The sequence below is a fragment of the Sciurus carolinensis genome, chromosome 12 (genome assembly GCF_902686445.1).
Source record: "Sciurus carolinensis chromosome 12, mSciCar1.2, whole genome shotgun sequence".
Lineage (NCBI taxonomy): Eukaryota > Metazoa > Chordata > Mammalia > Rodentia > Sciuridae > Sciurus > Sciurus carolinensis.
The window spans coordinates 104,083,983-104,102,610 of NC_062224.1; the positions used below are offsets into that span (position 1 = coordinate 104,083,983).

General features: G+C 42.0%; 1 protein-coding gene across 1 annotated transcript in view; it reads right to left on the reverse strand.

Moving 5' to 3' along the window:
- Window positions 1-18,628, reverse strand: part of Cacna1e (calcium voltage-gated channel subunit alpha1 E) — a 453,197-nt gene that overhangs the window by 125,219 nt on the left and 309,350 nt on the right. The window contains 1 exon segment of the mRNA XM_047520455.1: window positions 17,985-18,088. Within this exon segment, the coding sequence (XP_047376411.1) occupies window positions 17,985-18,088 (104 nt within the window).

Sequence of the window (18,628 nt, forward strand, 5' to 3'; positions counted from 1 at the left end):
CTCGGTCTCAATTTCCTTCTCATTCCCTTTGGTAGTCAGGGATCACCATCGTTTTAGTCAGCTTTTCTGCTGCTGTGACCAAATGGCCTGGCAGTAATAATTAGAGGAGAAAAAGTCTACTTGGGGGTTGATGGTTTCAGAGATCTCAGTCCACAGACAGCGCTGTCCATTCCTCTGGGCCTCTGATGAGGCCGAGAACCGTGACAGAAGAGTGTGGTGGAGGAAAGAGACTCAGGACATTGCACCAGGAAGCAGAGAGAGCGGTCTGCTCAACAGGACAAAATACATACCCCACCTCCTCTAGCCGCACCCTGCCTATGTCACCACTCATTTAATCCCTAGTGGGGGATTAACACACTGATTAGGTTAAGGCTCTCATAACCCAATCGTTTCACCTCCAAACCTTCCTGCACTGTTTCAACAGGAGCTTTTGGGGAACACCTAACATCCAAGCCATAACTACCCAAATAAACTATCTACTCTCAATTCTTTTCTAGGAGTCTTACTGACTTTTCATTGGCCATCATTATATGATAGGGATTTGTTATGATCTACTTGTACATACAGAACAACTTGACCAATTTCATTCCCCAGCACCTCCCCCCTGAGGGTCTTCTTTAGGGGGATCCAGGCCAAATCACTCTGTGAACTAGCTAGTGTAATAAGTAACTTTCCTTCCCAACAGAAAGACAGGGATGGGGAAGGAGGGTATTAAACCAGGGAGAACAAAGGTGTGTAATCTCAAATACAAATGCCATCTGCTTTTCAAATTTTTCCAGGAGAAAATCTTAACTAAGGTTGAAAGACTATATGGACAAATTTCTAAAAAGGAAAAATGTTTGATTTGCTTGTCTCAAACTGCCCAGCACCACCAACCCAGAGAGAGATTTGCTAATGCTGCTGAGAATGGTATTGAAAAAAGGGACCAGAAATGAACAACTGACCTGCTCTCTGGGGGACTCCATAACCTAACCTGGGACACAACTTGACCTTGAGGCTCCCTCTAACCATTTTAGGCCTTTAATTTTGTTTTTCCTATTCATAGGTGTATGCAGAGGGTATATAGGGACTGGGGATATCAATAAAAGCATGGTTCTGATTTTCAGATCATTATCTTTGGAAAGAACATGAAGTTGATTTCATCTGCAAGGGCAGCTTTCACCACTGGGTAATGCAGAAGTCTCCCCATAAACACTGCCCAGTGAAGAACAGAGGTGGTCATGCAGGTCAATTAATGCATTTCAAGATACTACAGCTCAGCTATTGTTTTTGAAGCCCGGTTGATTGGGAAGTCACATTTTCAGATTGATACCATCCATCTGAAACACAGCATCACTTCTCTTGTGGGAACAGTGAGGGAGCAGGCGTGTCAGCTGATGCTTGGGTACCCATGGGATCCACAGCAGACAGACCAGCACAGACTGTAGGGCTCTGGCAGCAAAATTCTCTCAAGTCTGATTTTTTTCTACTTCCTAAGAATCAAAGCTGCTATCCAAAGCCTGTTCATTCTCTTCACAACATTTACCATTTGTACTGTGTCCTTGCTTATCTTCTGTCTTGACCATTAGAAAGTAAAGTTCACGAGGCTGAGGCACCTCATCTTGTCCACTCTCAAACCCAGCATGCCAGACACATGGGCACTTAACACAGGCTTACTGAATATTTTAATGAATAATCAAATTAGCATTTCTTCCCCTTACCTCCTTCTACTTAAAAAAGTAGCTTGTGCCTTTTTCAGTTCTTGCTAAGGTGTTAATGACTGTTAATAAGTCATCCCTCCCTCATATCAGATTTGAGCACTGGGTACCTTGGTCTAAATGGGGAGAATAGAGTGAAGTCACGGAGCAGAAGTTTCCCAGAGGGCCATGGGGAATGGAAAGGTATAATCACATCCCATTTTAACACCACTCTGGTCAACTGACAAGAGTTGGGAGCCTCCTCTGGTCCAGACACTTTGGGCCGATGGACTTGTCAGGTACTAAACAGTGGTTACACCGTGGAGTCTAGCATAGGTAAGTCATGTGGCTCCTTTCCCAGGCTTTGGGGTCCCTCTTCTTCCTCTGGAGGCCCTCAAATGCTGTTCATTTTCCAGGTTCTTTGTGAAATATGGCATCTCAGGTCTTTCCTGCAAATCAGAGCTTGCTTCAACAGGGAAGAGCAATTTCAATATTTTTGCTAAATGAGGAATATTTTGGGACGCAATGATAATTAAGTATTGAGAATGTAGTGATGCACTTGACATCAAGGGGAAAATAAAGAACTTTTAATATGACTACAACTCTAACGGCATCCGAATAGCTAAGCACCCAGTATATAACCAAGTTGTAAAGACTGTGATTATCAACTGGGGAAATTGAGAGGTATTATTTCAGCCATCTCATTGTGCACGTGTCTGCAAGTGCACGGGAAACACGTCTAATTATAGGGACTTGACTAGAGCTAGAAGCTCAGAATGAAGTGGGACTCTAACGCTCATATGGCTTTTCCTCAAAATGAGGCCAATTGCTACGAGGTTCTACAGACCAAAAAAAAAAAGGAGATGTAAGTTCAGGAATTTTTTTAAAAAAATTTTTCCTAATCTCTAGTGGCTTAAGATTTTTGGCACTGAAACAACAGTGAAGTAAGCACATGGGATAAACAATGACAGCAAAATGCCATCAAAAAAGTCCTCGAAACAGCAACAATTCCATCATACTGGGGTCATGTCCATCAGATGGGGGATGACAAACGTTCTGTTCCCTGTCCCTTCCCATAATGGGGAAGGTGTATGGCACTGTTCTTGGAACTGTTCCTTGATGCCAGCAAAATACAGGGGTTCTATTATAGTATTTTGCTCAGCTCCTGGACTAACACTAAATTCAGGTTTCAAGGGAATTACACCTATTGAAGACAAAGCCTAAAATCTTTGGAAAATTTCTGAGGAATACAGATATCCCACAAACAGAAGGTGGGCTTTTCATTGGTTCACTGGAAGGCGTTTACTGGGGCCTACCCAGGAACCTGTTAATCGTGCTTGCCAAAGCCAGGGAAGGCAAATGGACTCACCATGGTGACTTTTCCATAAGGCTGTTAAAGGTGCAAAGACCTCCACAGGTAGCTATGAAACAAGGAGAAGAGTGCTGCAATAGAGGAGCTTATATAGTGCGATGAGAACCCCCCTGAGGGCACTTGACCCTGAGGGATGAGTCAGAGATCCCCAGTCCAATGAGTAGGTGAAGCGGTTCTTGGGGTGGGTTATTTCTAGGCAAAGACATGATTACCTGGGAAATCCAGGAAGAAGAGCTGGGTGGCAGGGCTAAGGAGGCTCAAAATTGAGGCTAGAAAAGCAGGTGAGGGCTAGGCCCTGAGAGGTCACCCAAGACAAGGAACATGAATTTGGACTCTTTAATGAATTGATGGTGAAAGAAGCTAACAGTTGAGGCTTTGTGATTAGTCTATTTTAAGGTCTTTAACAGCTCATAGTAAAAGAACTCTGTATTCATCTTTTCTTCCCACCCAGACTTGTTACTGATTGTTATTTTGGGAAGAATTTATTGGCCTATAATTTTTTAAATGATTTAATTATCATTGGTCTACATTATGGATATTGTTTTATAATTTCCACACAAATTTGTACCACTTACTAGTGTTAAGCCAGCAGGAATATATCGGAAAACCAGAAGTCTCATTTTACTGACAAGGATATAAAATGGTACATCCTCTCTGGGTGACAAGTTTCTCATAAAACTAAACACAGGCTTTCCATACGGCCCAGCAATTACACTCTTGGACATTTAGTCCAGAGAAAGGAAAATCTACCTTTGCACAAAAACCTGAAGACAAATGTTCATAGTGGACTTACTCTTAGTAGCCCCTGCTGAAAACCACTCAATGTCCTCCAATGAGTTTATGGTCAGACTGTGCTAATCCATAGCAGAGAATGCTACTCGCTAATGGAAAGGGATGACCAACTGGCATAAGGAACAACCCGAATGGATTTCAAGGAAATTATACTATGTAGGAAAATAGTCAATTATCCAAAAGTTACATACCAGATGATTCCATTTATATAATAATCTTCAAATAACAAGATTAGAAAGACGGAGAAGAGTGATTGCCAGAGGTTGGTGGTGAACAGCCAGTGCGACCACGAAGGCAGGAGTCCTGAGATGTGTAGTCCCACATCTTAATTGTGATAGTGTTTTCCCAGATCTACACACAATAAAATCCTACAGAACTACACACACAGACAGGTGAGTGCAGGTAAGTCTAGGGAAATCAGAATAAGCTCTGGGGATTGTGCCCATGTCAGTTCCAGGTTTTGGTTTCATACTGTTGTCAGCAAGATGTCACCATCAGGCAGAAACTGGGAGGAGGGCACAAGACCTTTTTTCCCAACTTCTTGTGATTCTATAATTATCTCAATAATAAAAAAGAACAGAAATAAAGCCAGACGGGCCCTCCACATCACCAGCCTCCACAGATATTTTTTAATCCACGTTGTCTTGGATCTCAATGACTCACTCAGCCTTTGGGGTCTTCTCATTCCTTTTGAAACTCTGCTTCTTTGTCCCCTTTGCCCAGATCCATCTGGATATTCTTAGTGTCTCTAGGAGTCTATCTTCGCTGCATGCCCTCCACAGATAACCTTACCTGTTTGCACCATTTTCTGTCACGTTCCGACAGTGTGTCCCGTCTGTTCTCCCTGTCTTAACACACAGATAGTCATTGACCCGACCTACTTTTTCAGCCTCCTGAACCTCAAACCCTGTCTGACTGAAATGGAACACATGTTCCTCCCTGAACAAGAGCTTTTCTCCCCTTGCAATCTTATTTCCCTCAACAAATGGAGCTGAAGTTCTCCAACTCATCACAATTGAATCTTGGGATGGTGTTCTCCACGACCTTCCCCCACCCATTACAGCCCATCCCTCACCATGTCGTATGCCAGCATCTAAATCTGCCTTTACTACAGTCAGCAGAGCCCAGGATCTGCAACTAGAGCTCTGTTATAGTCACCAGCCATCCATTATCTCTCCATCTTCCCACCTCCCCTAACCCTCTACATAATCATTCTAAAATTCAAAACAAATCCAAGTTTGGTCTTTGGGTGTTATTAATGAATTATGGCAGTGTGTTTTTATTTTTACAAATTCAAATCTGTCTGTTACTTCTTTTATGGCTTATTGATTTGTATGCTTAGGAAGGCTCTCTCCCTTGAAGATTTTTAAATTGCCCATAATCAACACTTTTATGATTTAATTTTTTAAATGAATATATGAGCCCCCATCTGCAATTTATTTTAGTATAAGATGATGATCTAAATCAATTTCTATTTCCAAGTGACTGGTCAATCATCAACACCACTCATTGAATGATTTCTTTTCACTAATTTGAAGTAACATGTGTGTATTATGTAACTCTATATATTTGGGTATCCTTTGGTCCCCCTATTTATATAGCATACCATACTGTTTCAATTACTGTAGCTTTCGAATATATTTTACCCCCTTCAGCAAAAATCTTTGCATCCATTAACAGTATATTAAAGATTGAAGTAGGGAAAAACCATCTTTATATTATGAAACATTCTTTTCCAAGGATAGGATTTGCCTTTTCATTTACCCAAATCAGAATGTATGTTCCTTAGACTCTCCCATGTTAGGATCCTCGTTTCATTAAGGCAGATATTTTCGTTTTCATTTCTGCTGTATTCCCAGCATCTAGAACACCGCCTGGCACATGGGAGAAGGTCGATGCCCATTTGTTGAAAGTTGATCAAATGGAGACACGAAGGAGTCTATTACTTAGTCAGTGGGAAGCCACTGTAAATAATGAAGGTCACAAAGACAAGACTGTTTTGCCATGGATAGCAGAGTGGCTCAGAACAGGGACAGCATTTAGAGAGGCAAGTGCTTCAGTCCAGAACACAGTTCATGAAATCTTTCAAAGTGGAGTCATTAGGTCTTGATGAGCAATTAGACACACAAGTGAGGAGAAACTGTCAGGATCAAGTAAAGCTTCCATTTTGGATAGTAAAGGTGATAAAAGATAACAGAGGGATAATACAGAAAAGCAGTCTGTGTGTTTAGTGGTAGAATATAGGGAATGAGATGATTCAGTTTGGACATCCCAAGTCTGAGACACTTGGGGAATGGCTAACAGAAGACATTTAGTAGCAGATAGGTAAATTAAATTCAGGACTATCTCTTAGTAAAGCATTTTCATAAATATTACTTCATGTTATATCAGTCTACAAATACAAATTAGCTCCTTTCCTGAAAAGCAGAGAAATAAAATGGGATTTTAATATGGAAACATTCTTGAAATAGGTTTAAACTGTGCAAAGTGAATTCAGGGAACAGGCAGTTTTCTACTGGGTTCCTTAGGAGCTTCACAGAGGAACAAAGACAAGAGTATACACATTAGAGTTAGCACATGAACACAAATCATGTACACGTATGAAAATGTACATATGCCTATACCCATACATGCATACATGCACACACACACATAAAGATAGCAGTGTGGAAACTTTACTAAGCTAGACTATGACCAAGGATATACCAGGATTGTTACCAGCAACTTAAGAACTTGGCCGATTAGAAATTCTGTGTGTGAAAAAATCCTCCAACAGACAAAGGAGAGTGTTTTAGATCTGGTTATTTTTTTCATCATCAAAAGACACTGAATGATGTCCCAACATATGTCCACGTTTCTCTATAAAAGGTAAAAACTTACAAATCATAACTTATTTTGATGGTTTATCTCCATTGTCCCATTCACTGATTTCTCTATCCTTTTCCTTCTATATCTTAACCCTACCTCTCAGATTTGACCTTTCTGGGTATGATCTTTGCCTTCTCCCAGATATGACTTCACCTCTCTCCACACCGTGCATCTATCTTCGCTCCCACTTTGACCAAGCCCATCTCAGCACCACCTTTGCTCCCCTAGGTGGATAAGAGCAAGGACACACACAGCAATTCCAGGATTCTGGTACTGGTTATACTTCTTTACAATATGGGAAATCAAAGAAGAAATGTGATTTCTAGATTATGCATGCAACACAAGCATATAAACTCCTTGGTGGCAGGGATTTTTTAAATTTCCAGCATCTAGAACAGTGTTTGGTAACTAGTAGGTGCTTAATATTGTTGAATTCATGAATTCAAAAAAAAATCACTTTGTTGTGCTGGAGCATATGTATAAATCACAACTGTTTTGAGTAGAAGCAAGCAGCAAAGATTCCCCTGGAAAGGCTCAGGTCACAGGGGCCAGTGGTGCTTTGTGTAGCAAATGGTACTGGACTGAAAGACAGAAGTAATGCGTTCAGATTTACAGTATAGGGCATGTCTTGTTTGCTTCCAGCTGCAATCTCCTTATTTGTGAAATAATAATATATCTCTTAGGATCATTTTGAGAACCAAACAAATGAATACATGGGAAATGCTTCCTACATGAAATACTCCAAAGGAATAATGAATAACTGCTTTGACTTTTTTGACTCCCACTGTGGTCACCCACAATTCCCAATATGATTACAATAGTGACGATTCCTGAAATGTTTTCCACACGGGACATAAAAGGGTTAATATCCTTACTATACCAATAGATATTTTAAATTCATATGAAGACGATAAATATTCCACTAGGAAAGTGGGCACAAGGCATGGCAACTGACTAGAAGAAAAAAAAAAGAATTGCTAAACTCCGCATGTAAAAATGTTCAACCTGTGACAATTACTCGTTTGGAACGCCTGCAGGCTGCAAGCAAGGATCTCACTCCACATAGGATCGCCAAAACCAGTGATTACGCTCCTGGCTTAAGATGCCAGCCTCTTCCTCTGCAATATTACTCTCTAAGAGGTCACAGGGGTGTGGCAACCCCCAGGAGGATCTTGGCGTTACTGGTTCCCCTTTAACTCAGCTATCATTTATTGAGCACAGAAACAAAGCACTAGGATTTTAGGTCCAATTCAACTCTCTGGAAAGATATCCAGCATGAGAAACAAAACCAGCAGCTGACAGACACATTCATAATCCCATACGAGGAAGTCAGTCAACGCTGGGGAGACAGGGGGGCTCTCTCCTCAGGACAGGCTCAAACCCCTTCAACCTCCATTCCTCATTTGTAAAATGGGCTTAACGACAGTACCTGACTCACGAGGTTCTTATAAAAATTAACTCGAATAACATATGTTAAGTATTTAGCATTGTATCAGGTAAATGACAAGCTTTCAATAAACGTTAGCTCTTGTCAATTAAACTTGGTAAAGTAATTCCATAATGTTACTATGAGTAATTGATTCTGTAACAGATACATGGTGTTACAGAAGCATGTGGGAGAAAGATTTTGATCCTAACTGCCAAATCAGAGTGGTATGGACCTGGAAAGATGTCATGAAGGAGGTCAAAGCTAAAATAGGCTGAGAGAGAGGAGTGGAGCTGTAACAAAGAAAACTAAGGCAGCTGGAGGCTTAGTCCAGACCACATGAGCAGAGGGTACAAAAAAAAAAAAAAAAAAAAAAAAAAAGGGCATTTTCAAAGAACTGCAAATGGTGCAGTGTTGAAATTGATGGCCTTATGTGAGTCCATCTCCACTGCCCCCTATAGGTCGCCATGGATGGTACCTGAGATCTTGCTAATTGACGGAAGCACTTGATAGGTAAGAAGAATGACTCTTCCCAAGTTGTTAATATTTACTAAGAATTTTTTATCTCCTAAACACTAACCACTTAGCATGCATGGTCTGAGCTCATTTCCCTAGTAAATCCTGTAAGGGTTATTTACAGGTTATTTAATTGAAGGTATAGGGAAGTGAAGTGATCTCCTTAACACCATGCAACCACCATGGAAGTAGAATTCAAACTCGGCCACTCTGTCTGCAGAGTCTGTATTTTATTACTACGCTATATCTCTGGCACAGAGGAGAAGCATCCTGGAGCCGGGGGACCTGGATCTAGCCAAGATCTGACAATGAGTAGCTGTGTGTTCAGCTGAGCAAGTCATTTACCCTCTTAGTTTCCCCATTTGTAACACTGAGGCCGGTAGTAAATGGCCAAAGGCTTACAAAGAGGCCCATCCTCCTTGAATAAATTTTAACACACTTTCAGACACAATTCTGACAATTGATACATAAAGCAGTGCAGACCTTTGAACGAACCACCAGCACCATGCAATTCACTCGGAAAAGTGCACTTCTAGTCAAAGGAAGAAGGGTGAATGTTCCACGGTGCTAATAATAACAGGTGCAGCATGAGATCTGTCAGCAGGACCATCTAGGTCGCCTTAAGGACCCCTTCATTTTTTAGCAAATTTCACTGTACTGGATGCCACACGATTTCTCCCAGAATGGACATTTAAGCTACATGAAAGACGTGTTTAAGGGTTTAGGTGTTCAGGCCTGGTAGACCTCATTCCAGATCCTGAACCTGCTGTTGAAGAGCTTTGTTTGCTTAGATAAATGACCAAACCTCCCTATCACAGTTACTCTATTTAAAAAATCTAAATATTAGTAGTAAAAAATAAAATATCTCAGAATCATTGTGAGGATTAGATGAGCTGGCATGTGGCATGAAATTGGCATAATACCTGGTGCATAGCACAGACTCAGCAAATCACAGCTTAAAAACATTCAACCAGAAAGAAACCTACTCTACTGCTATGCAGTAGCCCAAAGGCAGAAAGCGTATTGTTTTCTTAAACTCAACAGGTCTGCAACCTACCTCTTCCCTCAAACCTACTTTTCATCCTGTCTTTGCTCAGCCACCAGAAGGATCTATACAGAAATCCAGAAGCAGTCCTGGAGGATTCCCTCTTCTTTTTACCCCATGGCACACTCAGACACAGCTCACAGTCACAAAGTCCTGCAGACCCCATGCCACCAGCATCTGCCAGATGCATCCTGTCCTCTCCATCCCCAGCCTGAACTTGACTCTGCTCTCTCCTGAGCTATTCCTCCCAACGTGTCTCCCTACTTCCAGTCTTGTCTCTCTGTAGTGTTGCTTCTCCAGACTTGCCCTGGGGTCATGTTCAAATGCATCGAGACAGCTTCCCAGCTCACAACTTCAGAACCTCCCTCAAGCTCCCAGCATCAACTTCATGCTCACTAGCTCAGCCCAAGAGCCCTCCATGCCTCTGCTTTATCTCTGCTCCTGCGACAAGCTTCACCCAAGCTGCTCACAATTCCAGTGCCTTTATGTTTCTTGACTCCCATTGGAATGTTCTCGTCGGCTGACCAACCATTAGTTCAAATGTCCATCCTGTTGCTATCTGTCTACCTAGATAATAGGCTCCTTGAGGGTGGCATTTCTCCATCCTCATCTGATCCAATATCTCCCGCCCTGGAAGTGGGTGATACACAGCCCAATACTCAGTAACTGCTCTCTGAGTGAACAAATGAATGTCTCCTAGTTGACACCAGTGTCAAAATCACAGCAGGAGTACAACTGTGGAGTTCATTCACTTATTTTAGCCAGTCACCTTTCATGTCAACCTGTCTCAGGAGGATCAGACACATGTCAAACTAACAGCCTGCAACACCCCTCAGAGATCTCCTCTGGACCACTGATCTGGGTATGAATAATTTCTTTATTAAGACCAGCAGCCATTCTGTCTCAAATCCAGTCTGGAAAACATTTGGGGGCCACCTTCTAATATGTAATGGCAGGTTTCTCAGCACAGCTAAGTTTTAACACCAAAGGCCCATTTGTTAATCTACAGTCTGTTCCTTATGGCCAAGACCTAGGTCTTATTCACCTTTACATTTGCAACAATACCCTGTAAGATAGTAAGTATCCAAACCACATGACCCACATACATGACTCTTAGATAAATAGCTTTTGAGGGGACTAGAATTCTGAACTCTTTAAATTCAGACCTCATTCCCAGTATTTTGAATAGTTTCCTTCATTAGTTGATAACCTGCTTGTTTTATTCATCTTTGTAACCTAAACATCTAGACAGTCATCTTTTACATAGTAAAACATTCAATATATGTTTGCTTGAATTATACTGAATTGTTGAGTCCAGCCAGCAAATGAGACATCTGTCATTCTGTTTGTCATAGAAGCCGACCCATTCATTGAAGAGATGCAACCAAAAGAATCCCTCCACATTACTGACGGTTCACCCTCTCCATCAGTTCTTAGGGTAAAAGGACCTCGACAGTGGTCTTGGCATCCTCAACCTTGTATGTACAAGGTCATGCAGTATATATGAAGACCAGCGTGTGCATAAAGGCATGGACAGATTAAAACCGCACACAAATCTATATGGTCAGGATGATACCTGAGCGACTCCTTGGCAGCCTTTCTCTCAGTTGCTACCTTGGTGTTGGTACCCCCAGTGGAAACCACCTGGAATACTGACCTAACCAGAATTTGGCAAACTGTAACCTCTGGCCCGCCCTCTGCCTATAACTCATTGGAGATTAGCTTCTCTAAACTTCCCCTTTCACATCTCTAAATGAAGACACTGACACATGTTGTCACGAGGAACAAATATGATCTTAGAAACAAAGATGCTCTGAACCCTAACGTGCTTCACACACGAGGTTCCCGTTGCTTCACATGTGTGTATGGGTACGTAAGTGGTCCTTGGTCTGACTGCCGCTGTCCCCTTTTGGAGGCAGCACAACTGCTCCCTTCAGCCTACTTCCCTCTCCAGGAGCTCTGGGAGCAGTGGGTGGAGACACTGGAATAGCTCAGGGTCATTTTCTGTTTGTGTGAGCTTTCTGCCCTGTAGCCCCTGACAGCACTTCAGGATGTGCTTCTGCAGCCCTGGTTTGTTGCCATGGAGACAGGAAGCTCTGCTTCTCTTCAAGCCTAAGCTAATGGTTTTCATCAAATCCTATTTCCTCTGAGACAAGTAAAAATGCTACAATGCTTCCATCCATACTTCCTTTTTAAATATGAAGCCAACAAACACACACCTCAGTCTTCCTCCCACAAACGCCAGGACCCATGGGACAGGGGCCTCAGTCATTTCCCCAGTGGGCTATGAGCCCGTCTGCTCCCACCAGGACTCTCTTCTTCACCAGGCACCAGGTGTGTCCCCCTTCCACTGCTCTGTCTTTCTGCTCTTGGAATACCCTTGGCGTATAACACTCAGATTGCTTGCAGGACACAGGAAATCTGTTTCCAGAGGCAGAAACTTTCAGAGATATTTCCTAAGGGGCCTCAAAGTGCAAATCCCAACCAAAGACCAATTCTAAGGGGGAAGCCTCCATTCTTTCCAGAAGCATGAGAGAGAAAGCCCGTGGCTTCTGCACATAAGACCAGCTGCTGCTGAGCCCTCTGAAGACACCAGTGGAAACCCCCCCAACACCACCACCAATGCTGGAGAGTCGTGTGGAGCATCAGAATGTGAAAAAGAAACCAGGACAGAAACATTTCAGTCCCAGCCTGTAAAGCCCCTATTGTTAACATTCCTTCAAATGTCAGAATTTATTTGCACCAGCTGTTTCCAGCTGCAGTTGCTAGTTCCTAGGTTTCTCCAGAAGTGCTAAGAGGCATCTGCCATGGCAGTACCATGGCATCTCTCAACCTGAGGTGGCCGTCTCCCAGTCCCACAGCTGGCTTAAGTCAAACCTCCATGGCTGCTGTGCAGATGACAGCCACCTGGACCTAAAAGGTGGAGGTCATGTGTGTCACTATTACCACAGGGCACAGGCAGCTCATGGGAGCTAAGGGCTACTCCATGCCAGACCAAACTTTTGTGAGAATGAGATATAGTTAGCCCATCTCACGGAGAAAGAAGCAGGCTCAGAGGAACTTGTCCAAGGGCACAATGCAAATAAGTGGTTGCTTCTCAGGTCAGGCATCACACCCGTGAATGTTACGCTAAAGGCCATGCTTCTTCCAGTGTACCACTCTTTCTACTTGGAGAAGATATGGGAAGGAAAAGAGGCAATTCCAACCAGAAGTCCACACAGTCAGACACAAGGCATTGTCTGATGAAACTGTTATCTGTCCCATGTCTAGTTCTAGAAGACACACCTTGAACCCATTCTGGGGTCTTGTCTGAAATGCCAATGACTTTGGCTAGCACAGCATCTACTTTTGTCTCTCCTCAAGTAGTAAGAGTCTGTCTGAATTTTCTAAACTGTTGACACACTTGGGAAATGAGTACGGATAAAGAACATCAGATTAAGGTCACACACACTAGAGAGAATCCCTCAGAAGACAAAGAAGATGTCTGTGGTGAGACCTCTCCCATGGGTAGCCACTGAGTGGCAGACACAGGCTGTGTGGAGAGTTACCTAGAGCAGAACTTGGGCACAACAAAGGATGTTAATAAATGCTAACCTAACAAATGTATACATAAGAAATTCCATTACATCTTAAAACTCCCCACTCAAGATACCTGCTATTGAGTACTTAATCCTTCCCAAAGTCTCCCGTGACTCTCCATAACCATTTCACAACCGCCATCACTGGCTCTTAGCACTACTTAGTTGGACTAGTATGGTTATTTCTTTCTTGATCCTTCTGAATCTGATCTCTCCCGGGGCCAATCCTTCCCCTACTGATGCTCAATAAATGTCCTTATATCTTCCCTTCATCCTATACTTTGTGCAATATTTGCCTTACAATTTTTAATTTCTATTTTTCTCAAAGTAATTAATGTAGAATTTTTAAAGTCACATCAAATTTGAACAATTCATAATAAAAACAAAATAGCAGCCCACTGCCTCACCTTTCCCAACCCCTGAACCTCACTCCCCAGAGGTACTGCCTCTCTACTCACCCATTTCTTCTGGTATTCATTTCCAAATTTATAAATATTATACTTAAAACACTACCGTTTCTTTATCTTCATATTTTAGAGACTTCTTAAAAGACATCCTCACAATGGAACCTAAAATTTCGGTCTTTAACACCCTCTTTGCCTCCGTATACCCTGCCTCCTCCATCCGAATCAAGGCAATTACAGCACCACAAGGGGCTAGCTCAAACTTCAGCTTGGACAATGGGGACCTGATTGACAGCTGCACTGCACAGAGAACTCGCTCTGCTTGCATTTCTTTAGTGGTAACACTTCTATATTTTGTGAAATTAAATGCTTAGGGAGTTGTGTGTACAAATACATCCACATAGAGTACATATAATATATTCACATGGCACGTGTATATACGTGTTATATTCTAAAAAGTTTTGGTTTTGTCAAAACTATACACATACATATACGTATCTATCTGTACACACATGCATATACATATGCACACGTGTATATGTCACATTCACATCTGATAGGTCTCTAAAATTGCTACCTTTAAGAAAAAGTGAAATTAATATTCCATGATACATTGTATTCAGGTTCTATGGCTTTGTCAAAATCATATGCATATGTGCCTACACATGCAAGCATATATGCGCACACATATACAATTATGAACACATGAATGCATACATGCAACACATATACAATTATGCACACATGCACACATATGTCCATGCATATAGTTTTGACAAAATCATAAACTCTTGAATAAAGCACATCAGTGAATATGTTAATTTCACTTTTTTTCTTAAAGAGCATTTTTTGAGCCCAGTCATCCTATTCAAATCTGATCTTAATGCCCTCTAGACCACTGACGGCTATTGTTCCAGATTTCCCTTCACCATCATCATCCTGGGAATTGATGCCCTTGCATCTCTCCTCTACCGAATCCCTTGTTTCTATGAGCATCATGTTTTTCTTAATTACTTTATTTTTAGTAATTCCCATTACCCAATAATTTCTTCAGAAAGGGTGAAAATATTGCTAATCAATCTTTCTGAATAATTGGTACTTTGGCTGGGTATAGAATTCATCTTAAAAGATTTTTTCTTCCTGAAAGCTTTAGAAAGTTCTATATTGGTTTCTAATTTTTAGTGTTGTCATTGAGGAGCCCAATGCCAGCCTGAGTCTTAACTGTTGGTAGGTAACTCTTACCCTCTTCCAATTGCTGGAAGCTTTCTGAATGTTCTTTACCCTGATGTTTTGAATTTTATGATGATTCACCTTGGCGTGTTGTCTTTTAATTAGCTGTGCTGAGTATTCAGAGGACACTCTTATGGTTAATTAATAAATCCACTTTCTATCACCCTACCATAAAACTATTATCACAATATATGCAATGCATACTTTTGATTTGAATATACTCTTGCAAACTGTGTATGTTTTGTGTGCATGCACTTTTATTTGTGTAAATGATATTATAATCACCTGGGCTTGTTTTCACTGAACTCTATTCTTGCACACCCTATGTTCCATGTATGCTTGATATCTGTTGCTCCTAACTGCTATGCTGTATGCCATGTACGCATCCAACACTTTACCTCTCTAGTTTCCTGTTATGGATACCCAGGTTGCCTCCCACCCCCTGTTGCCAGGGAACAATGCTGAAAAGAGCATCATTTGCACAAGTCTCAGCAGATCTTTTAATCTGGCGCCATTAGTCTTGGTTCTGGGAACATTTCTCACATTTTTCTGTTAATTTCTTTCTTCCCATTTCACTGTTCTCTTGATGGAGCTCATATTTAAATTTTGGACCAACCCTCTTTTTCTTTCTTTTGCTTTCTATGTGATGTCCTCAACTTCATGTCCCAACCCTTTACTATCGTTTCATCTTTATGGCATTTTTACATTAGTTGCACATCACTTACATTCTACATTCATTTCCCAGAGAGTTTAACCTTGAATATTTTGAAATAACCTGTTATTTTGTAGATGAAATTCTTTCTATTCCCTGATATCAAGTATGGCTTTTTAAAAGTTGTCTTCTACTCTTTGCATTGTTTATATTCCCTTGAGTTCCTTTTTTCTACTTATTATTTCATTTTGGAGCTCTTGCATTGGGCCTTTTCCTCAATGCTGATGCTCCCTAGCTGTGTGCTCAGACCAAAGAGTAAGGCATGAAAAGCTTACTGGAAACTAAATGGCTGGGACTTATGGAGTGACAAATGTAGTGGGTTGAATGGAGACCCAAAAATCAATGTTCATGTCCAACTTCCTGGAACTCCTGGATGTTGCCTTATTTAGATGGAGAGTCTTTGTGGATACAGTTAAGGATGTTCAGATGAAAAGATCACCCTGGATTACCCAGTGATCCTACATCCAATGACAAGCATCCGTATAAAAGCGAGGCAGAGGAAGATCATGCAGACACAGGGGAGGAGAGGCAGTGTAGCCACACAGCAAAGCTGCAGTGATGTGGCTCCAAGTCAAGGAACGCCAGAAGCTTGGAGTAGAAGGAAATAAATTCCCCCCTCAAGTCCCTGGAAGGAGCATGGCCCTGACAGGTTTTGGACTTGTAGCCTCCAGAACCGAGAGAGAATAACACCTCACAGTTTTAAGCTATCTGATGTGTGATGATTTGTTGCAGCAGCCATAGGAGATGTACCCAGCTCATGGAAGGTGTTGGGGTGGGAACCTGTTTCTCTGGTCTCCCTCAAATATCAGAATAGACAGATCTATTCTCTTCAAACACTTGACATGCAGAACTTAGAAGAAACCTCTAAATTCCTACCAGATGGCTGAATTTCTGAGAAAGCAGAAGTGGGCTGGGGTACTGACATTCAGTTTGTGGACTTCCATTTAGCCCTGTCTTCATTTATGTCAACCCCACCCTTGGATACACCCTGTGGTACTACCCCAAGTTTCTCTGATTCAATCTGCTACAGAGATTAGGCATCCTAACTTGCACAGCAGTGGGTGTTGTGTGGGGCAGATACTTGTCGGTCCTCTCTGGAGACAGATCTAAAGTAGAGAGGGGACCAAGGACTTTCAATCAAACCTCTTGCGTCTAGCACCACACACACCCCATCAGGGTTACCTGGAAGAAGATAACCAACTACCTCTAATTCTTGAGCCTTTCTTGGGTCCTCAACAGCAGTTTGCTTTTTTATTGGCATTCCCCACAGTAGGCAATTAAACCTCAGCTTTCCGGCTACTCCATCAGTTACCATTCACCCCCTAGCTTCAACAATGATCACACATCTCTCATCCGTTGTAATTCCTCTTATTCACTTTGTCCTTGTGCACCTCTTACTATGGATTTACTGGTGGAGTTTCAAGGAATGACCAACCTGGTTTGGTGTGCCATGCTCACCTTGAAACACCATCTTATAGTCATTTGCAGAACTTAATGCAGCTCTGACAAAAAATTCAGTCCAGTTTTGCTTAGTAAAATATAAGGCCCTCTAACACATTCCTTGGTCTTAACATAAAGATGTCATGCTATGGCTTTCAACCCTGTAGGACATGTCCCAGTTCTTCATCTTTGTTTAAGGTATGATATTCCCATTCCTGGGATATTCATGCCCACATATTCTGTTATCCTAGGAGGTATTTTGTATCCTGAGCAAAATCCCATTCCTTCCTGAATCCAACCCCAATGACATCTGATGGTATAGATTTGTCCCTTCCCCCAAACAAGTAATCATATCCAATGTTACTAAAAGATCTCCCCTTTCAGTTGCAAGCATTTGTGTGTCATCTCAGCAAAACATGCTTCTGAAGCAGAGTCAGGAGAGGGGGGACCATACCTTGTACTTTATGCGCTCCTTGCAATATGTACCACAGTATTGGACATTGAGTACTTGCAAATTGATATAAGTGAATTCAAGTCACAATTGTGGGATTTGATGTCCAGTACACTGCAGAGTAAGAATCTTTTGAGGATAAAACCTGCATCTTTTCAATTTTGTATTCCTGACAACCAGCACACTATTTGACATAGAATTACCAAGTAAAAAGATGGATGGATAAATGAACCTTCACGAATTACCATGTTCAGTATTGTACCTCACGCAAAGATTTTTTTTTAACTCCTAAGAATAATAAAGATGATTAGAACGATGGTTCAGTAGCACATTTCCAGCATCTAGAACAGCAGTTGGCACAAAGGGACTGCTCAGCAAGTGTCTTCTAAATGAAGGTTAAATGAATGAATCTGTCATGAGTCAGGAGGCATTAGTTTCTAGTTAGAAAAAAAATAAGAGAAACATCTGGCTTACCCAGAAAGTACTCCCAGGACTAGGTTGAGGACAAAGAAGGATCCGATGATGATGAGGGGGATGAAGTACAGCCAATTCCAGGTGGCTCCTAAGGCATCATTGGTCTGAAAGAAAGGGGAAAAAAAATGGTTCCTTAATACTTCAAGTCATCTGTCAGAAGCTCGGCCAATATTCCTACAGCTTCATACACAGGACGATGTGTCAGACAGTGCAGCAGGCACACACTGCCTCATGCACTCCAACCTGGCTTTACCATCAGTTGACCCATCCTCTGTCGTGCACATGGTGGGGACACTGCATCAGCAGCCCATAACATCCTGCTGGGAACATTCCAACACCTTCACTTAACATGAGAAAATGGACTGCAGAGAAGTCAAATTCCTTTCCAAGGTCATGCAAACACTAACTGGTATTATGGTGCTGGGTGACATGAGCTCTAAGTCTTTGTACTCTACATGGAACAAATTCTCCAAAAGACAAAGGTAGGCTAGGTCCATCACTATTCTGTGAATGCTGGCAAAGATAGCTAAGAAAACATTAGGGTCATCCACATCTAGCTCAGCCCCGGACCTTGGCTCCGACTCTCCTTCTCCCGCCATAGGGTAGAGCTGGTCCAGGCCTGGCCTCCAGCAAGGTTCTGGGTG